Source organism: Eleutherodactylus coqui, chromosome 1, assembly GCF_035609145.1.
Source record: "Eleutherodactylus coqui strain aEleCoq1 chromosome 1, aEleCoq1.hap1, whole genome shotgun sequence".
NCBI lineage: Eukaryota > Metazoa > Chordata > Amphibia > Anura > Eleutherodactylidae > Eleutherodactylus > Eleutherodactylus coqui.
Window position 1 is genome coordinate 412,107,714 of NC_089837.1, and position 14,868 is coordinate 412,122,581.

Genomic DNA, 14,868 nt, shown 5'->3' on the forward strand with positions numbered 1-14,868 from the left:
AATGGGGCCTATCAATCCCGATATGAAATTCCTGCCCAGATCATCAAACCTGCACTTTTGTTATCCACCTTTATTCTCACTTCAGGGTTGTCGTGTCGCCCCTTGTCTAACACCTCCGGACACATGGATATTGGCCTCATCAATGCACAATACTCATCATTGCAACGCTGCGTAATTTTCTGAGCCAAGTTTCAGCTTTCAGCAATATTAAACATGTCTGTTCGAGTCATCATCGTTTAATTTGCTAATGAGTCTGGGTTGATGGTCGAAAGTGTAAATCAAACTAACGACCACTTGTCAGTAAGTATGTATGTGAGTGCTTCTCATGCTCCGCCCCTGGTGAGGTCATCGCTCCGCGCTTTTGAGCGATCGTCTTGCATAGGTACTAATAGGCTAATCAGCCCTTTAGTACTTCATTGCATGTATTTAGAGAACAGCTCGTAGTCTGTTCTCTAAATCGCTATTGTTCTCCAGCGGAACAGCTGCTGAAAGAATGTTATCAGCGCTACCCGTGGAGAACTCTGCGTGGGGTCCCGCTTATGTTATCGTCCTGAGGGACGAGGATTTCATGCGGACCTGAAGTCAGCGATGGATGAAAAGTACACAGTAAGTGCATGATGGGCAGACATTTACACACAACGATTATTGCTCAAAAGATAGCTTTTAAGCGATAATCGTTGCATGTAAAAGGGCCTTAACTTTTTGCTCGTGTGTGTGAAACTCCTCTAAAGGTAATTTCTCATCTTATAGCGTAATGGCATATCATAGCAGTATACCATCACTTTATGATCACTGGAGGTACAACCTCTGGGACCCCCACCAATCCTGATGATAAAGGACACATAATGCAGTTCCCAGCCACGCAGCTGTGCATCAGAAAAGGTGTTAAGGGGATGCAATATTGAATCATTGCTGCATCCCCTTCATTCTCAGGATTGGTGGGGATCTGAAAGGTTAAATTACTGCCAATCATAAAGCCATAGAATATCCCAGCCATATGCCATAACCGCATAAAATGTGGGGAGACTGCCTTTATAATTCACATTTGGATAGTTCAATGAGGTCAGCACACACTTTGCTCTCATGCAGAAAATGTAGAGGAAACACTTCCTTTAAGTGAAGCTTTTACTGTGATTGCTCATCCTCCAAGATGTTACTTCCCTAGGGTGCTGTGCAGAGAAAGTGCTTCCTCAAGTGCTTGATATGATGTCTTTAGTGTCTGTACAAGTAGTGGTGCAGTCTCCTCCATCTTTCATATAGAACCTCTGCTTAGTTATACATGAGCGTAGGAGACTATATCATCGTTTTTTGCGTGGCGATCTGTAGTTTTTATCGGTGCCATTTTTGGGTACATAGACTATATTATAAAACGTGTGTGTGTGTATATAATTTTTTTTTTTTTTTTTAATGATCGCAGGGAGAGAGAGCACATCAATTCTGCCATGGATTTTTTTTTTTTTTTTTTTAAAGCAGCAATTATGCAGCATAAATGACACAATAAATTTTTTTCTGCGGGCCGGTACAATTACAATGATACCAAAATTCTTTTTTTTTTTTTTTTCTTCCTAAATCGCTGTATTCAAAGTCCTGTAACTTTTAAAATATTTTCATAGACTGAGCTCCGAGTCAGTTTTTTCAGCTTTTTTTTTTTTTTTTTTTAAACCCTTTTTGCCGTGTAGGATAAAAAGCATGTTCAACTTATTGTACGTGTCGTTACGAACACGACGATACCAAATATGTGGGATTTGAATTTCTTTTTTTATGCTAATATGAGAAAAAGCCCCCAAAAAAGTTGGTTGTTGTTTTTTTTCCTTTTTTTTCCCCATTTTTATTTTGTCAATTATTTTTATTTTATTTATTTATATATAATATATATATATATATATATATATATATATATATATATATATATATATATATATATATTTTTTTTTAACACCGTACCAGCTCTGATTGCTATGATAAGGCATTGCAAGACTTCTCTCCTTATTACATCGATCATAGGCATTGGCAATACAGGACACAGGTATCTGGCATCCTGTTGCCATGGCAACCAGCCGGGCTCTCTGCGATTTATAATGCGAGAACTTGATAATATTACAGAGGGAACCCATTCCATTCCGCGATTTACTTAGTAAGAGGTTTTACAGGAAAGAGATTAACAGGGGCGGGGGGGGGGTATCCGATGCCCCCCGCTGTTGCAGCAGGAGGTTGGCTATGAGTGACTGCCAGCTCCTGCTGCCAGATAGCGCAAGATTACTTATGATCTCGCGCTATCCACGTGGGAAGTACCCCGCTGCCATGACGTACCCTTGCGTGATATGGAGGGAAGGGGTTAATACAATGGACAGGAGGCGACTCATTGACTTGTATGGGAGACCGTTCTAGACATGCTATGTGACCTGTGCAGAGGTCATTTTACAGGGAAGAGGAGTAGATGGTCACAGATTATACCTCCTATGAATGTTGAATCTTCTAACATCACAGATCAGGAAGTGACAGATTATTATTAGGCTCTATAGTCAGTGGGAAAAATGCCAGATTTTAGGGTTTTAACAAAAAAAAGATATAGTGGCTAAAAAAAATGAAACCAAAAAAAAATCTCCAAAAATACTTTAAAAGGTGATTTCTCTAATAGGTCATTTTCTGATTAGACATTCCCTTTGCGTTTGACTATAATGTATATTCTGTTGAAGAGCATGCATACATTTGTGCACTTTTTCATTGTGCTTTATATGAAGTAATTCTCCTTGCTACGATTTCTTATCCTGGTAACCTTGTGTCTGCATAGCATCCTCTTCTATAGACGACTGGAAGTGCGTTCTCTCGTGACTAGCTGGATGTGTTTCATTAATCTAGAGCTAATTAAGAAATCATGTCAGAGCGAATTAAGAAATTATAGCCTATTTGACGCTTGATTTTGTCTTCCACTCCAGAGAAAAATATGCGATGATGTTCGATGAGCCCGTCCTATTACAAGCTGGCTGGTGGTATGTGGCATGGGCGCGAGTGTCTGGTCCTAGCAGCGACTGTGGCTCTCATGGACAAGCTTCAATTACTACAGATGATGGGTAATTCTGAGATTTGATTCTTTTGGTACTGATATATATCACAATTTAAACAAGTCCTAGAAAATGGGATGAAATCTACTTAAAATCACAGAAAAGGCTGTGTTTGCTTACTCAAGGGCAGGTGCACAGGCGGTATCTTTGTAGTGCAGGGAGAGCACCCACAATGGGCTCTTCAGGTGGAGGGGCAAGGCATCCACACACGGGGGGGAACCAGTGTCTGCACTAGTCAGGGGATCCCTCTGTCTATCCAAAGGGGAAAGCATTACAGAAATGATACTTTGCTGATATGTGAGAACTAGTGCAGACGGCAGTCTCCTGGACACACAGACCTCCTGTCCTCAGAGGGACTAACCAACATGAGGAAAGTCTGAAACTAGAAGCAGGTTGCAAATTGCATATTGGCCCTAACCCCTTATGGACCAAGCTGTTTTGTACCTTAAGGACCAGACACTTTTTAGGGATTTTACCCATGTGAAGGTTTTAATGCCTTATTTTGTTTCCTTTAGCTACCAAAATAATTTTTACTGCGTTTTTTTTCTCGTGCCATATAGGGCGATTTTCTAAATATCTTTTTCACTGACTTTTTTTCCCCCCTGTTTTTAGTTTTATTGGGGGTAAAATGCTAAAAAATGTTTGTTTTTTTTTTTTTTTTTAACATTTATAGTTATTTTTTTTATTTAGTACATTTATGCTAAAATTTAGTATGGGAATGAGTTCCTCTATTTGTTTTGGACATTTTGCTATATAATATGTATGTTTTTTTGGTTTACAGGGCGCATACGGCGACCATTTTGGTTGGCATCAGCTTTGTGTTATTTTCTTTTTGTATATATTATAATTTATTTTGTCATTTTTATTTACTTGTGTATGTAATCATTTATTTTTAATTTTTTTTGCTATCCATGTCCCCCATGACGTCATAGACCTCATAAGACCTCTCGGGCATCAATAGGAGCCCCAGTTACAGGGGGATGCAACCCCTGTAGTGACAGTCACTGGCAGAGCTGGCCAGGGTTAAGTATGACCCTCCAGCTTTGCTGTAGCAGGGAACCCCGGCGGTCACATGCTCATTGAGCACTGTGTACTCAGGGAAGGAAAAGGCAGGAAGGGTTAACCTGGAGGGGATTTTATCAGCTGTCCCTAACAGCTGATAACCGGTCCTGCCTCTCTGATTGCAGAGCAAGAGGCTTAAAGCGCTGCGTAACTATGGGCAGTGCTTTAAGCCCAGGACCAGACGCCGTATATTTACCATGCCTGGTCCTTAATTGGTTAAAAACAATGCTCTAAAGGTCAGTTTACACCAAACGATTTTTAGTCCTGCATAAAATGATGAACGAAAAGTTAACATTTTATCTCTCGTCTGCTCATTAGCTGTGTTAAAACTGAACTATTGCCGTTCGCTTTTGCTCATTTGAACGTGTAAAAAGGCTTTAACTCTGTAAATTTCATCTGTAAAGGTCCTCAGCCTTTAACCCCTTTTTCTCAATTTTCGTCCCCCCCCTTAAAAAAATGTATTTATCAATCGTCGTCGCTGTATGAGGGCTTGTTTTTTGCGGGACGAGTTTTATTTTTCAATGGTGCTATTTAAAGTACCATATAATGTACTGAAAAACGTAAAAAAAATAAATTCTAAATGGAGTAAAATAAGAAAAATGACATCTTTCAGTTCGTTTTGTTTCTACGGCGCACAAACTGCAACAATAACGACATGATAACTTTATTCTATGGGTCGGTACGATTACTACGATACCAAACCTGTATAGTTAATTTTTTTCAATTAAGTCTTTAAAAAAAAAAAATTTCTGCGGTCATCTTGTGCACGCAATAACTTTTTTATTTTTCTGTCAACTTAGTTGCGCAAGGGCTCATTTTTACGGGAAGTCCCGTAGCTTCCGTTAGTACCAATTCAGAATCCATACGTCGTCTTGATCGCTTTTTATTGAATTTTTTTCTGTCCAACTGGGTGACAAAGTTCATTTATGGCGTTCTTTATTTTTTTTCATACGACGTTCACCGTGCAGGGTAAATAATGCGCAACTTTGATAGATCGGACTTTTACAGATGTGGCGATACCAAATATGTATTTTTATTTTATGATTTAGACTTTTAAATTATAGATATGGCAAAAGGGGAGTGACTTAAACTTATTCCTTTTTCTATATGCGATGCTTTTATCGCTCCTGCAGTATGACGTAATACTACAGCATTACGTCATACTGCAATTGGACAGGCAGTCGATCAAGCCACCCCACGGGGATGGCTTGATAGGCAGTCTCCCATGTCAGCCCTGGAGCCTTTCAGAAGGCCCCCGGCTGCCATGACAGCTGCACAGCTCCCCCGATCTCACCGCGGGGGGGGGGGGGGGTGCCGTAAGGGACCCCCGAGCATTGTTCGGGGGATTTAAATGCCGCTGTCAGAATTGACAGTGGCATTTAATGGGTTAATAGCCATTATCGGCTGCACAGCCGATTTGCAGCTATTGCCCGCTGGTGTCAGCTGTAATAAACAGCTGATGCCCGCGCTGTATGAAGAGAGGTCGCCCTGCGACCTCTCTTCATACATACCCCGATGCTCCAGGATGTAAATGTACGTCTTGGAGCGGGAAGGGGTTAAAATAGGATTTCAGAAGGTTATAATGGAACTTAAAGCAAAGTTCTCAAGTTTTTTTTTCCCCCAGTAGCAATTTCCTAATAGCAATTTCATAAAGTATTAACTTTTTCAATCACTTGAGATGCTGATAGTTCTGTTTGTTTTTCCAGGGTTGTTTTCCAATTCAAAAGCTCCAAGAAGTCAAACAATGGCACAGATGTCAATGCTGGTCAAATACCTCAGCTGCTATACAGGTGAGAACCTCTAGTCCTCAGTACACATTACAGGGACGATGTATAAAAACGTCTTGGAGAAAAGGGCTTGTTTCCCATTGGCAGTTAATTCCAAGCTTTCTTTTTTTCTTCCCCTGCTGTGCAGGAAACCTTATACATGTACATATATTTATATACATACATATATCTGACCTCACCACCCCTTTGTTTCTTCAAATTTGCTGTACGAAATGGAATAATAAATCCAGGGAAAAGCAGTGGGAGGAGGTGGGACTGGAAAGAGGGCTATAAAATAAATCCCTACCAGGAGTGCCATCTATATGAACACAAAGCACTTCTTCAGGTCATTAACATCTAGGAGCATGATGAAAAGTGAACAGCCTGATGACTTTCACAGAGGACCTTCAGGTGCTTGCTTGCACAAACATTGCAGGGAATGCTCATTTTTACATAGGAGGTTTTCTAGTGTTCTGTGGACCTCGATCTGTCGCTTGTGATTCCCAACTTTGTAGTTTACAGCATAGGAGCCCTTAGTTATGACTAAGCAATGACAGCAATAAGACTTCCACATTGAAAATATTGCAGACGTAATGGAATTCTCCAAACTGTGCATATACAAGGGGCAGGTCTGATTCCATGGACGGGAGCCCGCCTCGGAGTCCCACCCTACCCGCGGCAAGAGGACATTAGTTACCCTTCCGGATCGTCTGCGTGACACTGCGGGTCTTCCGTCTTCTCCTCCGTGGATATAGGCGGGCCTGCCGCGCATGCACAGCGTAGATTCATTCATTTTATTTATTTTAAATGTCAGGCTTTCCTGCAGGATCCACGGCACATCTGCAGTGACAGCTGCGGGTGTGCCACTCATCAGATGGCTTCAATGGATGCCGTCACTGCGGGAACCGTGGCAAAATAGAGCATGCTGCGATTTTGTTTTCCGCACCAGAAGGTCTGCAAAACAAATACGCATGCTTTAATCAATCTGCGGATGCCCATTTCTCTCTCTGGGCGGCCGTGGGCTTTAATTAAGGTGTGGACGCCCATGTCTCCAAATGGGCGTCTTGAACTGCAGATCCGCAATTCAAACCCGCCCAAGGACATGAGCTCTAAATGGCAGATTTTTTTGAAATTCTATCTGTTCCACTATAAACATGTATTCCTTGTACCACTTCATTTAGACTGGATGTAACTGAATATAGAATTGCTTTTCTGCATGTAATATGTACTTATATCTCCTCCATTCTCAAGTTGAATGAGCCTCACATGAGTCAAAAGGTAGGTTGAGAACTTTTTGTTTCCATGCAAAATTGTGTTCTGATCCTGCATGATTTGCTCTAACTGAAGCAGAAGGGCAACGCATGTCATTTTTAATTTTATTTTGGATCTGACATGTTTTGTACTCTGTTCATCTTTCAGGTTGCCCACAAGTGATGGGAGTGCTGCTAAAGGAAAACAGCAAGTCAGTGAACCAGTGCACATCCTGAAGAGATCTTTTGCCCGATCTGTTTCAGTGGTATGTGTCCCACCCATCTCCGCCTCCCCATAAAATATATACATATACAATATATGCGTTCATATTTGTTTCCTGAGTCTAACTTCTGTTGAACCTGGTCTTCTGCTTTACCCAGGAGTGTTTTGAATCCCTGTTGAGTATTTTGCACTGGAGCTGGACCACTTTGGTTCTAGGTGTAGAAGAGCTGAGAGGGCTGAAAGGCTTTCAGTACACAGCAACGCTGCTAGATTTGGAGAGACTTCGATTTGTTGGGACTTGCTGTCTACGACTTTTGAGAGTCTACACATGTGAGATCTATCCTATATCAGGTATGAATATGTCTACATCATTGTACAGTAGCTTAACGTTGTTTTTGCTGCTGCCTGTTGGCTGCATTTTAATTTTTCATGCTTGTAAAATTAAAGGAATATTTTGGCTGACTTTTCTGGATTACTTCTAAGCTGTGATATATATTTCTTTCCCAAGTACCTCAGTGGATGCTTTCAGTTTTACATGTTACGCTTGCTTTTTCATCACTAAAATTACTCAAACCCTCTTACAGGTCATGTGACATAAAATGTGTTGCACAATATAATCATTCAGGATGTAAACGAGCACGCTATGATATAGTAAAACTTCATAACTGGCAATATTAATATAAACATATTCTATTGTTAGCAATGTTGTGGGTTTCTAGTAGGCAGTGTACACTGTTAAATGTATGGGTATGAAGAAGTATATAATTAATCAACATTTCTAAGTACTCTAATAGACCACACATGAGAGGTAGATCTTCTCATTCACGACGTTCGTCCGTCTGTCAGCCTTTTACCTCAAATAAACCTTCGGTCCAGGGACAGCAGTCAGTCAGAGCGGCAACTATCTCTCTCCCCTTCCCCCTCAGATATAGATGAGGACCAAGCCTCAAAGTGGACAGCTTGACTGAGAGGTTCTACCTCTCTTGCGTGGTCTGCCACAAGACCACATGGTCTTCGCTGTGTCTCCCAATGAACATGACTAGAAAGATTTTACAGTAGGTACCAAAAATCCATTTTTTTTTTTTTGTACTTTCTGCCACCTCCAACATCGCAGGGTCTGCCTGCTAGAGCTTTGTTGCACAGCTGCCCCCTGGAGCTTCTGTGTCTATGGAAATACCTTGTACTGTGTACCACTCTAATGTATTAAATATCACTAATTCACTTAATAACTATGTGGTCAAAAATTGCCTGAGGCTAATGAATCAGATTCTAAATGACTAGCATAAAGTAGTTGGAGTCTGGCAGCATACAAGGTGCAGTTCCGTTCCCAATGGGACAATTTTATTTCAATCTACAAGCCGGCAGATAGCTGCAACGTTTCGACTCAAAATGAGTCTTAGTCAAGCTAGTATTGCCCACAGACAACATACAACTTATATAAAAAATGTTAAAACAAAAGGCCAAGATTCTAAATGACTGGTGACCTTAAACATTCCGAATTGTGTTTTTCATTAAAAAAAAAACATTCAAGCTGTGCTATTTTTTTTTAATTTATTTATTTATTTATTTTTATTTTTTTTAAGGGAACCTGTCATGTACTTTCTACTGCTCTCAGTCAGGGCAGCACAAGTAGAAACTGATCAACTGATCCGGTGCCAGCAGCACAATCCAGAACAGTTTAGCAGGGAGGAACTGAATGCACTGTTACCTGGAACCAGAATCCATGGATCTAATCTAGAATCCTAAAAGGAAGATGTGGCCGCATTCAAGTCTGAAACTCTTAATTATATCCTTGGAGGAATAATGTCCCTGAGGAATAAAAACTTAAACTTTGCACCTTGAATGCTGTAACGTCTTCCTTCTAGACACACTGAGACCAATGACCTATTACTTATAGTTTTCTAGTACTTAGTCAAGGGACAGCTCCTGAAGTAAGATATGTCTGGCTTCAAGTAGCCCTGGCTTATTTATGAGATTGCACGTACGTTGTGGTGGGGTCCAACTCTCTTGGCAGTTATATAGGCTATGTGCATTCACAGGTAAAGGATCCTGCATCTCAGGGCAGGATTTCCTTTGTGATCAAAATATGACTTATTCGGAGAGATCTGCCGTTTGTAGAAGCAGTAATACCACAGTGTGGACTGCAGAATGGAGTTTTTAGCGTAGATCTTTGACTTCAATGAGTTTAATTTGATGTCTTTTATTATTCCATTAAAAGTCTATGTTTCAATTATCTGTTTTAAAGGGTATTCGTTGCCATTTCACACATTGAATTTAATTGGTAGGGTACAAGCCATAACCACCTCTAAAGGTCCCTTATCTTGGATTCATGAGACACCTCTTTAAAGAAAAGGGGAACTTAGAAGGGGGAAAAAAAACTACTTCAGATAATAAAAATTAACTTTGTTCTTAGTTGCTGTGTGTTAGGAAATTAATACTTTTTTTGGTCATTCTTTAAGCAACTACTAAACCAGTCATAGAAGAAACAACCAAACTGGCTGAGTGCATTGGAAAAACAAGAACTTTGCTAAGGAAAATTCTTTCTGAAGGTGTGGATAACTGCATGATGAAACTGGACAATGATCCCCAAGGCTATCTGAGTCAACCCTTAAGCCTACTGGAAGCTGTTCTTCAGGAGTGTCATAACACCTTCACAGCTTGCTTCCATTCTTTCTACCCCACGCCAGCACTCCAGTGGGCCTGTCTCTGCGATTTACTGAATTGCTTGGATCAGGTACAAATATCCTTTTCTAGTAGTATCGTACTAGGTTCATCCCAGTACCCCACAAACGAGGCAAAATGAATGTCTTGTACTCAAACACGTTAATAAAAAAACTAATGAATTGCGCTGTGATGTCCTTTACATATTATTTATTTATATTTTCATCAAAGAATCCACCATTAGCAGTGATCACAGTATTTGCCTTAGGCCGCCTGCAGATGGGGCGGCTCGGATCCAGCGGCGAGAATTCTCACCGCGGGACCCGACCCAAGCACCTGCAGGGACCAGCGCATACTCACCCGCGCTCGCCGGCTCCGGCTTTTTGATGTGCCGGCTTGCCGGGCATCTGGCACATGCGCAGACCAGAGCTGGCGGCGGGTGCGTCGCATGCCGTTATTTGCTGCGCGATATTTCGCACGGCCAAAACGCTGCTGTCTGCATAGGATTGCGTTTAACGCAATCCTATGCAGGCTTCCAGCGGCGGAAATTCCATGGGAAATCCCACCGCTGAATTTCCGCTCGTGTGCAGGCGGCCTTAATAAATCGGTATACATCATAAACTAGCTGCTTTTGTTTATTTCCAAAGGAAATCGTCTATTTGGGTGGTCTGTTGAAATTGAGCTGTAGTTTATGTAGCATTTTGCATGGGAACTTTAGGGAATTATATAGACTCTTTTTGTGAGGTTTGTTGGGACTTTGGATTGCAAAGGTCCTGGAAGGGAGACCCCTAGTGGCAGGCATTTCAAACTTGAGTTTCAGTTGTAAAACAAAAGAAAATGAATAAATACGAATCTACAATATTGGGCCGGTTGCGCACGACCGGATTTGAATGGCGGAATCTGCAATCGTCACTCAGGCGGACGATACGCAGTATTCGGCACACATTGAAGGAATAGAACATGAGTAGACAGGGACTGCGATTTCTGCGAGCGGATTTAAAATTGCAGCATGTTGTATTTTTCTGCAGAATCCACACAGACGGCTTCCATTGAAGTCAATAGAAGCAGCCCAGCCTGCGACTCATCCACTATTGACATTGCGAATGTTTTAAAAGAAAAACCTGTACTGCGCATGACTGGCGAGCGTCTGCGGTCATCTGCATTACAGGAAAGGCAGGTACGCGGGGTTGCCAGAATGGGTCAGAGCCTGATTCCGCTGTGGGCTCCCGCATGCGGAATCTGACCCAGTCGTGTGCAGCCGGCCTGCTGATATACACAAAGGTTGATGGATAAGCATAAATTGTGTTAAAGTTATGGTCCATTTAATATTTATAGTGTTGATATGATTATGTAAGATTAAAGGCTCAAAGCCAATGTGCATATGTGGTGGTCTAATCGCATAAATCCACATGACAACAGACCCAAGAAGACTCCGATAGACACGCCTGTCTGTTTCTGGAGTGTGAAATGTGTTTTTAATGTACTCGGAGTAAATGGATTGTCCCATGAAAATAATCATGTGAATAGGACAGGTGATGCATCTGGCAGGAATCTGACCAATGTTACCCCCCACTGATTATGAATCGGATGTCCCCATGGTCGCCCTATGGCCTCATGTCCACTAGCTAAATGGAATTGCGGACTCCGCAGCGGATTTTCCCCATAGGGAATCATTGGCCATCAATGGCCCATTAAATTGACTTTTGCGCCCTCGGATGGCATTTTAAAAGAATTGGGTTTTTCACGCGCGGGAGAAAAAACGCGGCATGCTCCATTCTGCCGCGGATCGGCAACATTGCTATCACATTGATAGCAATGTGTGCGGATATCTGCATGCAAAAAAAATACCATTTAAAGCAAATCCGCCACGGAAATCCGCAGCAGATTCTGCGCGGATTGTATTTTTCGAGTGGACATGAGGCCTATAACTCCATTCATTTCTATTGGCCTGCCACAGAACGCTTGTACTCTCTCTCCGGTAGTCCCATAGAAATGAAGCTGTAGCATGCGCATATGATCATTGCTTCATTCAGTCGGGGACACTTGGTTTGGGGGTAAGGGCGTGGTAAGATTAAATGATTTTCCCATTTTGCAGATAGGTAATTCTTCGAAGAAATCTATTGAAATTCAACTTCATACCCAAAATATAAAGTTTAGTATTGAGTGTTTTTTTATACTTTTTTGCATTGTTGTCTTGGTCACCGACTTAATATGTTATTGTTTTTAAAGGACATACAGGAAGCAAATTTCAAGACTTCAAGCAGTCGCCTGCTAGCGGCTGTCATGTCGGCGCTCTGTCACACTTCTGTGAAGCTTACCTCCATTTTCCCCATTGCTTATGATGGGGAAGTTCTGCTACGTTCCATGATTAAGCAAGTCAGCACAGAGAATGATACGGCGCTGGCTCATCGCTTCCCTCTACTGGTGTCCTGCATGGAAAAGCTGAGTCAGGTCTGGGAAGACGGTTTTCTTGCTATATAAAAATCACTGATGTGCATTAATGCCTCTAATTATCCTTATTTTTATATGAAAAACCTTGAAGGAAATATTGATTGTAAATGTGAAGCAAGGCTTTCAGGGGAAAAAATCCCTGCTTTCTGTTAACAAAGTGGACTTGATTGTAGCTTTGTACTCTTATGGCCCTGTTTGCTTAGAATCCACTGGCACACATGGCAGATATCCGTGCCAGCTGCGCGGTCACCATGCAAACTAGGCACACTGCAGTTTTTTTTCCCAATCATGTTCCTGATATCTATGTAGGTGTATTAAGCATTTATAGCAGTTTTCAGTAAGTTATTTTATGACTTGTTATCTAGAGTGAGGAAAATGTTTCTGGAATGACAAGTTTCCGAGAAGTTCTGGAGAAGATGCTAGTTATTGTGGTCCTACCTGTAAGGAACAGCTTGCGCAAGGAGCATGAACTCTTCACTTCACACCTGGTTTCCAACACTTGTGGTCTTCTGGCTAGCATTGTCAGTGAATTGACGGCATCTGCCCTTGGATCAGAGGTATTTACCGTCCAGTCCACATTTTGTTTAACCCTTCAATAATGCTGCCCCACCCCCACCCCTATCACTTTTCGGTTTTGGTTTTCTTCATCCCTACTTTTAGAACATCATAACTTCTATTTATCCATTGACATAGCTGTCTTACAGCTTGTTTTTTGCAGGATGAGTTGTATTTTTCAATGGTACCATGTAATTTACTGAAAAATCCTTAACAATTTCTAAGTGTAGTGAAATGGGGGGAAAGGAAGGGGATTGTCTTGTTTTTACGTTGTACAGTAACAAACGTCATATCTTTATTCTATGGGTCAGTGCGATTATGGCGATGCCACATTTATTTAGTTGAGGGGGGGGGGTGTTTTATTTTTCAAAAAGCTGTACTATTAAAAAAAAAAAGACATGGTTTCATAATGCTGCGTTTTCACTCACTCGCGCGATTTTTATTGGGAGTGTGAAGGCACCCTTAGCCTGACATTCACCTAAAAGGCCTTCTATTGCAATATCTTTCTACTGTGATTTGATGTGCATGTTAGTTGCATGTGTTTTCCCACACAATGCCATGGTTTTCAGCTTGATCGGCTGTTAGAGGTGAACTGAGTTAGAATAGCGAGATTCGCTTTTAACAGCGGATTAGCTGGAAATTCCAGTTTTTCCTTTTTTAACGTTTTGTGTAGTGGAAACCTTTTTATTTTATACAGAGGGTTCCAAGACTCTTCAAAATTAGCGGGTTATGGAGTATATAACTAGAGGAAGAATACACAACAAAGAAATGTGGGGCCTCTAACCTATTACTTTTCTTCCAGGTTGATGGACTAAACTCTCTGCATTCTGTTAAGTCCACTCCTAATCGCTTCACCAAGACCAGCCAGGGTAGAAGCTGGAACACGGGGAATGGCTCCCCAGACGCCATCTGCTTCTCGGTGGATAAACTTGGCGTGGTGGTTGTTGGCTTCTGTGTGTATGGCGGCGGGGGAATCCATGAGTATGAGCTAGAAGTTTTGGTGGATGATGTGAGTATTTTTCAGGAGCTTCAGAGATTAACAGAAGTCTTTATTTTTGATCCTATATCGCCTAGTTTCCAAATGGATGTCTTTCTTAACCCCTTAAGGACCAGGCTGTTTTATACCTAAAGCGCCAGACACTTTTTCGGGATTTTACCCATGGGTTGGTTTTACTGCCCTATTTTTTTCCTTCAGCTACCAGAGTTATTCTTACCGCATTTTTTCCCCTGTGACCTATAGGGCTAGCTTTTAATATCGTTTTCACTGACTTTTTTTTTTTTTTATTTCTAATTTACTAATTTAAAAAAGTATGGTAATGGGTTCCTCATTTTTGTTTTGAATGTTTTGACATAGAATATGTCTTTTTGGATTACAAGGTGCCAGCGGAGATTGTTTTAGCTGGCCTTGGCTTTGGGTCATTTTCTTTTTTTATGCATGTATTTTTATTCTGTAATTTTTTTATTTTCTTTGCAATTTATGGACCCCCATGACATCATATAAGACCTCTTCCACTTTGACTTCTTGGTACATAGCACTCATTGAGCACTTGGGAAATGAGAAGACAGTTAAAAATTCTCCTCCGGGTTCCCAGCTGTGACTAACGGCTGAGGACCCGACCTGCTCCTGCTTGATTACAGCAGCAGAGGCTTTAGTCATGTCCCGTGTTTTTGGTATTGGTCGGGATTAAAGCCTAGGACCAAGCGCAGTAAATTTACAGTGCTTGGTCCTTAAGAGGTAAAAAAAAGAGTAATCATGTATGTTCTTGCTTGCCTAACACTGTCAGTAAGGATGAATGCACACAGGCAGATTTGAATTGCGGGATCCAGAGCCGGTGTCC

General features: G+C 41.4%; 1 protein-coding gene across 5 annotated transcripts in view; it reads left to right on the plus strand.

Moving 5' to 3' along the window:
* The window catches only part of MYCBP2 (MYC binding protein 2), a 196,032-nt gene that overhangs the window by 82,438 nt on the left and 98,726 nt on the right, over window positions 1-14,868 (plus strand). For all 5 annotated transcript variants that reach the window (XM_066580830.1, XM_066580838.1, XM_066580848.1 and 2 more), the window contains 8 exons: window positions 2,937-3,071; window positions 5,831-5,914; window positions 7,310-7,406; window positions 7,522-7,714; window positions 9,823-10,097; window positions 12,254-12,475; window positions 12,841-13,032; window positions 13,833-14,039. In XM_066580830.1, coding sequence (XP_066436927.1) covers window positions 2,937-3,071; window positions 5,831-5,914; window positions 7,310-7,406; window positions 7,522-7,714; window positions 9,823-10,097; window positions 12,254-12,475; window positions 12,841-13,032; window positions 13,833-14,039 — 1,405 coding nt within the window. The remainder of the gene's footprint in view (window positions 1-2,936; window positions 3,072-5,830; window positions 5,915-7,309; window positions 7,407-7,521; window positions 7,715-9,822; window positions 10,098-12,253; window positions 12,476-12,840; window positions 13,033-13,832; window positions 14,040-14,868) is intronic.